General features: G+C 42.2%; 2 protein-coding genes across 2 annotated transcripts in view; both read left to right on the top strand.

Moving 5' to 3' along the window:
• LOC107092191 (hyaluronidase PH-20-like) overlaps nt 1-6,342 on the top strand; it is a 9,973-nt gene extending 3,631 nt beyond the window's left edge. The window contains exons 2-4 of the mRNA XM_015386514.1: nt 977-1,892; nt 3,237-3,326; nt 5,933-6,342. Of these exons, the coding sequence (XP_015242000.1) occupies nt 987-1,892; nt 3,237-3,326; nt 5,933-6,262 (1,326 nt within the window). The 5' untranslated portion in view covers nt 977-986 and the 3' untranslated portion in view covers nt 6,263-6,342. The remainder of the gene's footprint in view (nt 1-976; nt 1,893-3,236; nt 3,327-5,932) is intronic.
• Nucleotides 6,343-8,151: 1,809 nt separating this feature from the next.
• The window catches only part of LOC107092189 (hyaluronidase PH-20-like), a 6,973-nt gene continuing 6,598 nt past the window's right edge, over nt 8,152-8,526 (top strand). Inside the window, 1 exon segment of the mRNA XM_015386512.1 lies at nt 8,152-8,289. Within this exon segment, the coding sequence (XP_015241998.1) occupies nt 8,266-8,289 (24 nt within the window). The 5' untranslated portion in view covers nt 8,152-8,265.

Below are 8,526 nucleotides of genomic sequence, written 5' to 3' on the forward strand. Positions count from 1 at the left end.
CTCACTAATCACTCTCTAGTCATTCACTAGTCACTCTCTACTCGCTCACTAATCACTCTCTAGTCATTCACTAGTCAATCTCTACTCGCTCACTAATCACTCTCTAGTTATTAACCAGTCACTTGTAATTTACTCACTAGTCATTTACTTTTTATTCCCTAGTGACTTACAAGTAACTTCAATGGTCCCTCACTATTCATTCATTGGTAACCTACTATTAATTTACATGTCGCTCCCTACTCATCAACAAGTCACCCATTAGTCGCTCACTAGTTATTTTCTAATCATTCAGTTGTCATACTCCTAATCCTCACTAGTCAATCAGCCTTTAGTCCCTCACTAGTCATTGGCCAGTCACTCTCTAGTCATTCAATAGTCCCTCACTAGTGCTGTACTTCTTATCCCTTAGTGCTCAGTTACTAATTAATTACTAGGAATTCAATATACAAGCACTAGTCTCTCAATAGAGTCTCACTAGTCACTTATTAGTTGCTAACTAGGTATTAACTTCTCATTCTGTAGTCATTCACTAGTCACTCAGTGACCAAATGTGTTCCCGAGTAACAAGTTTATACCTGCAGGAGTTTTTAAAATCTTTAAAGCATAGGTTTAAACATTGGTTTGTACTGAAACACAAATCTTGGTTGCAATGTAAATTATAATTGACAATAAAGTTGATTGATTGATATTTATTTATTTATTGATCATGTTATATTCCGCTGGTTGTCCACCGTAACCAAGTGTTTATTCTAAACCTTGATTATCTGCTTGTTATAACGATAATTTGGGGGATCTGCGCTGGAAGCCTGGTTGATGTATATCTGTTGTCGACCGCTAAATATGAGAGCAGCTGAAAGAACGTTATTTCTCTTTACTGAAAGTCTCTTTGGCATACAATCGCATTTCCTGTAGTTCATTACATGATGTGTATTATCATGTTTTTGATCATTATTTATTTTTCTTTGTTTTCTTACAGTGTCATAGCGATGGCTTTGTCCTTCCTTCCCTGTCTGGGCTTCTGTATGATCATATCAGCCCTTGGGTTACCGCCTACCGAGCCGCCGCTGGTCCGGGACCATCCTTTTGTGGCCATATGGAACGCCCCCACTGACCACTGCAAACTGTTAGAAATTCCACTGGATACCGCTGCCTTCCAGGCAGTAACCACCCCGTCAGCTGTGCCAGGTCAGTTTCTTACCATCTTTTATGAGGATCGCCTTGGCCTTTACCCTAAAGTTGACGCAATTAAGCACAAGATCTACAAAGGGGGTATCCCTCAGAACGGCAACCTGACAGAACATCTGTCTAAGGCCAAAAGCACGATAGATCACTATATCTCCCAGGATTCCTCTCCTGGGCTGGCTGTGATTGATTGGGAGTCCTGGCGCCCACTGTGGGATCAAAACTGGGGATCGAAACGTATTTATCAGAAGTTATCTATTACCCATGCTTTGCAGCTGGCTCCGTTTTTGTCAACAAAGCAAATATCCCAGATGGCTAAGAGCCAGTTTGAGGTAGCAGGACGGCGCTACATGGAAAAAACCATCAGCATTGGTATCGGCAAGCGTCCAAGCCGCCGTTGGGGCTTTTATCTGCTTCCTGACTGTTTTAACTATGGATGGAACAAGCCAGGATACACTGGCAAGTGCTCCGCTAAAACTCAGGTGCAGAATAACAAGCTTCTGTGGCTGTGGGAACGAAGCACTGCCCTCTTTCCGTCTGTCTATCTCCACATGACTCTGAGAAACTCTCCCCGGGCTGCACTCTATGTCCGCAATCGTGTCCAGGAGGCGCTGCGAGTGGCAGCACTGCCAAAGCACCCCTACACCGTGCCAGTCTATGTCTACTCCAGACCCCTGTATCGGGATCAGACCAAACTGTTTCAAACTCAGGTAATGTCTTTCTCAACAATTCATTTTTCACATTTGCTTCTAAATCCAAATATTTGTTCAGGAAAGCATCTAATTTTCCTCTGGGATCATATGTCAGCTCCACCACAGTAATATAAACATAGTGATGAAGCTAATGACAGCTTTTTATTTTTATTCTTAGATCTTCTTACAGGAGCATGAATTGAAGCCATAACTTGAATTGTGTCAATGAGCAGCAGTCCCTCTGACTGAGCATGCATGAAGCGATAGTGGACACAAAAACACTTATTTCCTCTGCTTTTGACTATTTAGGAGTACTTGCACCTTCTCCCGTTTTTGTCTGATGGATGGATGGATGGATGGATGGATGGATGGATGGATGGATGGATGGATGGATGGATGGATGGATGGATGGATGGATGGATGGAACTTTCTATCGTCCAGGTCCTTACTGTCAATTTTTAGATGAGTTTTCAGAGTTCCTTTCTGATTTGGTGTTAAATATTTACAGGGTCATCATAGTGGGAGATTTTAACATCCATGCTGACATTGAAGGTGTTAGACGCTACTGCTTTTGTTCAAAATGTAATTAGTCCCACACATTCTCATCTTCATACTTTGGACCTTGTGTTATATTCCCATGCATATGGCACTGAATGAGAAGAAACAGTATTTGTTCACAACCCTGCCCTCTCTGACCACTTTTTAATAACCTTCAGGATTACTTTAACAGAGTTCTCCTCCCCAAAAGAAGGTTTCACTTTAGCAGATCATTATCACATAGTGCAGTTATTAATTTTGAATAGTCTGTTTTACTTTCTCTCTCTTCTGTGTCACTGAGCAGTGCTACAAGTTTAAAAGCTTAGTTTATTCCCCTTCACAGGTTGATGATTTTGTTGATGGGGTTGCTAGTTCTCTGTGTACTGTCTTACACAATACAGCCTCTTTGAAAAAGAAAACCTTTAAAATCGAACGCTGGCTCATTGGTTTAATGCAGAGCTGCGCACAATTTGAAGCAAAATGCAAGGAAACTGCAGAGAAAATATCACTCCACAGCCTGGGTCCACAGACCCAGGAATCCTACCTAGTCTGGAAAAATTGTTTACTGCTGTAAAGCAAGAGCAGCATATTTCTCCTCATTAATAGAGGATAATAATAATAATCCTAGATATCTTTTTAATACAGTTGCCAAACACACCTAGAGCCATATATATATATATATATATATATATATAGTCCAGCTGTTTCCAGCCTCTCTGCTCTGCCTCCTTTAATAGCTTTTACCAGATCATAAATGGTGCAGATGGAGCTGGAGGACTTTGAACTTCCATCATCCTGTCACCCATTGCTGTCTCTATCTTTCAGATGGATTTGGTTAACACCATCGGAGAGTCTGCCGCTGTGGGAGCTTCTGGGGTTGTGATATGGGGCGGTTCCAAGGACTACGACAACAAGGTAACCTCCACCTCTGACCTTTTTCATTCTTCTTGCCAGTGGAGATGTTTCTGTTGATGTTTGCCTTGTTTGCTTTTGAAAGTGTTGAAATGTCTAAAGAGGAACAAAGACGACCAAGCATTAATCAGCACTAATCTGAATGTCATCACTTCCTCTTTCAGGTGCAGCATAGATAAAAAGCTTTTCTTATCTCAGCTTCCAGATACGAGGAAACAAGAAACTGCTGTTTTTTTTTCTGTGGTTCAGCCATTACTTTCATTTTATTCTCAAAGTTTTTAAATGTAAGAAGTTTCAAATGTTTCTTACCAACAATACTAACCTGATCCATAAATTTGTGAACAGAGTTTACCACATGATTTAGTTTTTAATTCTACTTATTTAGGTTGATAAGGTTAATTAATTGCTTCAATAACGGCATCTAGAATGGTGGTCTGGAAGGAACCTGGTTGGTTAAATCTAGAGAATAAACCTTTTCTCTCCATGCATTTGATGCTACCTGGATGTTTTGTTTACGTCATACTTTTGCACCTGTCCATGGCAAGTCTCAGCTGCTTCAGGTCTGGTTTCTGTGTCCCAGCGAGGTCAAGGTTGGCCTGTTGCCAAGGAGACAACCCAGCAATTGGGCCCAGCCGTTCTGCTGCCAGTTAGGTGTAGGTTGACCAGAGTTGGATTACCTGGGATCTGCTTCAGTAGGCGGGTTCAAAAAGCACTGCGTTCAACTTGCTTTGAATCCTAGGAAAAGTCAATCCCTACGATTGGCTCCTTCTGAATCGTAGGAATAGACGGTCACTACGATCAGCTTCAGGAAAAGGTAAAGGAAAGGAAAATGTCCAGACACTACAGACTTCCCTGGATGAACTTGGTTGCTACTTAGCGCAGCTTTCAGATGAGAACCGGTGGGTCTAGCCTTACGCGGCCGTCAGCTACTGTCACCAGGAAGTTGAAAACGAGCCACTTCCTTAAATAAACTTTGTCACAGAGGTGCGCTCCTTTTACATCACTAACATTTGATCTTAACATTTTCATCCTTGCTCTATTTAAATTCAGGAGGACTTTTGAGGTCGAATCTGACCTTTTTCCTGACATGAACACATTCAGAACTTCCAATTTGAGCCTTTATGTGATGTAACTGTGACTGTGAGAGGTTTTATTACTCCAGATATTTAACTCATTCATCCCACTCATATCCTGCTGAGATCATTTCTCCGTTTAGACCAACGGGACAGCTTAGCTTAGCAGCCATTCAGGGGCCCTCGGGCCCTCCTCTCAGTCAGCTTCCGTGTCCCAGTTGGCCCTGAGTTTCTGTGGAAACTCTGCTGCAGCTTCTCCTGTTGTTCAGCTGCTGGTCCTTCAGCATCAATAACTGATAAACCTGTTGGTCTGGAGGAGCCGCCGTCCAACAGGCTCAGAGCTCAATGCAGAACAGGAGAAAAATCAGCAACACTGCTGCTCTGAATAGGAGGAGCCAAGAAGGTCAAACGATCCTCGATCTCCCCTTTCAAGAAAATATACTCAGTGTTCTCATTATCAGAAAAAATACAAAAAAATATTCATATTTTGTTTCAGCAATAAACTTTGCTGTAAAAGGATGTTAATCAAACTAAAAAGTTGGACAAAAAATCTGTTTATTTATTTTCTACAAAGTAGATAAATGATGGTCAAATCTTTTTACTGAAAAGCTTCTGAGTTCATTAAATAAACTTTAATCTGAATGTTTGATCATCTGATGAAAAAAAGTTTTTCAACATTTCTCATAAACTGATCTAAAGTTAATTTTCTTTGTCCAAAGGTTGGATCCTAAAAACACATTTGATTATTTTATTCATTCATTCATTGATTTGATGATGTTCCTTTTTTCATAGATATCTTCTATTGTTGCTGTAAGACAGAGCAGTCTAGTCTGCAGCATCTAGAAAATAATTTCTATGGAGAAAAAGGATTTAATCTTCTATAGAGCCTCATCCTGGACATTTCTAGCATCCTATATCTTGTCATTTTTTTGGTATTTTCTATCAGTTTAACATTTCAGTCATAAAGCATGAGAAGCAGCTGTATGAAGAACTATACACAGAAAATAGTATTTATGTTTTACTTTAACTAGTTTAGTTTTTAATTTTAGATGTTAAACATATTGTTGAGAAAAATAAACCAAATAAAGGCAGTATATCAGCCTACTACCACCTCTGCAGTTCTGCTCATTTTTTTCCGACCTTTTGAGGTAAAAATTGGTGCCGTCCAGCAGAACCTGCTGACCATGAACCAGAGGGATCCCACCATGATGACACGGTTCTATGTTCTCCTGTAGGGACCAACACAGACTGCCTGCTAACAGGAGGCCCCTCTGGCAGCGGGCCCAAACGGAAAGGAAAAACAAAGGAAAAACGGTTTTAGATAAAAAATCTTAAATGACTCAAACTCCTTTTATCTCCATTTTCAATGATCTGTTTCCTACAATAAAACAACTATGAGTTAATAAATATGAAATAGAAGCAGGAAGGGTTAAAAAGTCAGTAAGAAGTTAAAAAGTCAGGTTGGGTTTTGGTTCTGGGATGTTTGGACTCAGATCTGCTGTTTAACTCCTGCTCCTCCCACTGCTCCTCCTGCAGGCCAGCTGCCAGGCTTTGTCTGAGTACCTGTCCTCCACCTTCAGCCCCTACGTGGCCAACGTGACCGCGGCCGCCATGCTCTGCAGTCAGGTGCTGTGTCAGGGCCATGGCCGCTGCGTGAGGAAAGACTACAACGCTGTGCACTACCTACATCTCAACCCCACCTCCTTCCGCATCCTGCAGGCTGGAGGGAAGTATGTGGCTGTTGGTCTGCCTACCACCAGCGACCTCAACGTCTGGGTGGAGAATTTCACCTGTCAGTGCTACGCTGGCTGGAGCTGCTCCCCTAAGCTGCAGCGTCCAACTAAAGTTCAACTAATAAGGGTTTGAATCAGGAGAGGAGGAGGAGCTAAAGCCTTTAAATGCCAGCCCCCCCCCAACCCCCCCACCCTACTGATTTCTGTAATAGAAATAAACCACAAACCTTTCCTGCTTGTCCAGAAAAATAAAGATATAAGGCTGAATATCAAAGTCACTCTGCGTGTTTGTTTGTGTTTGTTGGGAAGTTTCCAAACCAAAAAGAGCAAAATAGCTCTAATACAGTGATGACATCACACAGGTACAGCCAGGGGCGGATTTAGGAAATTTGGGGCCCTAGACCAGGGGTCTTCAACGTTTTCTAGGGCAAGGACCCCCAAACTGATGGCGAGATGGAGCGAGGACCCCCTAATTATATATGTTGAATGAAAGAAAGACATCTTCTGCCTCCATTTATCTTTTTACTACAGTGTGTTTTATTCATGTTAATGTGTATTTAAAGACTTTTCAATTAATGGAAAAATTGCAGGGGGGAATATAAAAAAAAAAAGTGTTATCAACCAAAACTTCGCGACCCCCATGCAGTACCTCTGTGGACCCCCTAGGGGTCACGGACCCCCTGTTGAAGACCTACGCCCTAGACAAAGGCAGGTATGGGGCCCTCTAAATTGAGAAGACAAAACATAAGACAGACCCATTATACAGATACAGACATTTTAATAGAATAGACATACATTATCTGTTCTAGGTTTTGTCCCTCTCCTCTTGTCTCTTTTCTTGTTGTTTTCATCTCTATGTTTCGTACTCAGCTGACTTTTCATGCTGTCTCTAAAGGAATGAAAGATTTTTTCCAATCACTACTTAACTGATTGCTTTTTTCAACGGCAAAAGTAAATAACCCAGTCCTTCTTTTCACTGTAGACAAGCCATGATCTGCTTCTCTGTTCTCCATTTTTCATTTGGATGAAATAATAGCTGCATGAATCATGACAGCATAAATGTAAAAGGAGTTTCATGGGGCCCCCGGTAACTTGGGGCCCTAGGCAACTGCCTAGTTTTGCCTAATGGTAGATCCGCCCCTGGGTACAGCAGAGCTGAGTCCAAATGGAAGTAGAACATTTAATTCTGCTGCTGATATTTTCAGCAGATCATGGTGCCCAACTTAACCTGAATTACAACACAATGAAGGGAGTCATTGTGTTGTAATCGAGTATGAGGCCTCAGAGAGAAGAGGGTCTCTGATGGCCGGGTTTGGCAGGATGGAGCAGGTCCAGTAGGTCCAGGATTTCTGCTCCACATCCACTGGCAGCAGCAGCCTCTTTGTGGGCTTTGTTTAGCCTTTCGTGCAGGAAGAGAGGGTCGACCTCAGCGCTCAGCGTTCAGATGAAGGGGGCCTCACTGAGGAGGAAGACGAAGGATGAAAAACATCTCTGTCACTTTGTTCTGTTCAAGGTAAAATCCAACAGATTGTGTTTACCTGTTTGGCTGTAATGAATCAACTAATAAGAGATCTGGGATTATATCTGCTATGAGTGATCCTAAATAATCTCTGAGGAGATGACCCTTCGCCTGTCTGAACCATCCACACTGATTAATATTGGAACACATGCAGTTCAAACCCAAACCAAGGTTTCTTACTGTTACGCTGAATTCATCTACAGTAAGCTATGCTGCTTCACATGCTTGAAATGCTTTTAGAAATACACAACAGACATTTTCTGAAACTTGTGTGATAAATAACCCAAACTCTGAATTTGCTAAAGGATGTGATCTGCACGACTGCAGAGATAAGAGCTGCTCAGAACAATAGGTTCCACCTGCACCCCCCACCCACCTGAAGGCTGCAGATCACTCAGCCCTGACGAATTTCTGCATACACATGGGCTCCACCCGTTATATAGCCGACTGAAAGGGGAGCTATTCTGTCCCAGAAGCTGAGGAGCCAGGAGGTGCCTTAGACTCTGCGACCAGGTCGGTACTCTGCTCTTAACATCTTCCTGCTGTGTCAAAGGTTAATGGAGAGCGGGAGCTGAAGGGCTTTGGGTCACAGCTGCTAGAACACGCTTCCTGTGTTGATGCAACAGCACAACCAAGAAAAGGTAACAGATCAGTCCTGAGCAAACGGAAGAGAATCTTTACTTTGAGAAAAAAATATTTTCTTTTAGAGACTAGTCAAGCAGGGATTGTGGGAAATCTATTTTCAGGCTATAAAGGCTCCAAACGTTTTCTATATTTCAAAGGATAGAGTCAGTTTATACATCAGGTCATTACTCCAGAGGGAGGAAGGTCAGGAGAACTTATGGACCAGCCTGATGGTTGGCTGTGAGTTTAGGAAT

Source organism: Cyprinodon variegatus, unplaced genomic scaffold (assembly GCF_000732505.1).
Source record: "Cyprinodon variegatus isolate N-32 unplaced genomic scaffold, C_variegatus-1.0 Scaffold370, whole genome shotgun sequence".
Classification (NCBI taxonomy): Eukaryota; Metazoa; Chordata; class Actinopteri; order Cyprinodontiformes; family Cyprinodontidae; genus Cyprinodon; species Cyprinodon variegatus.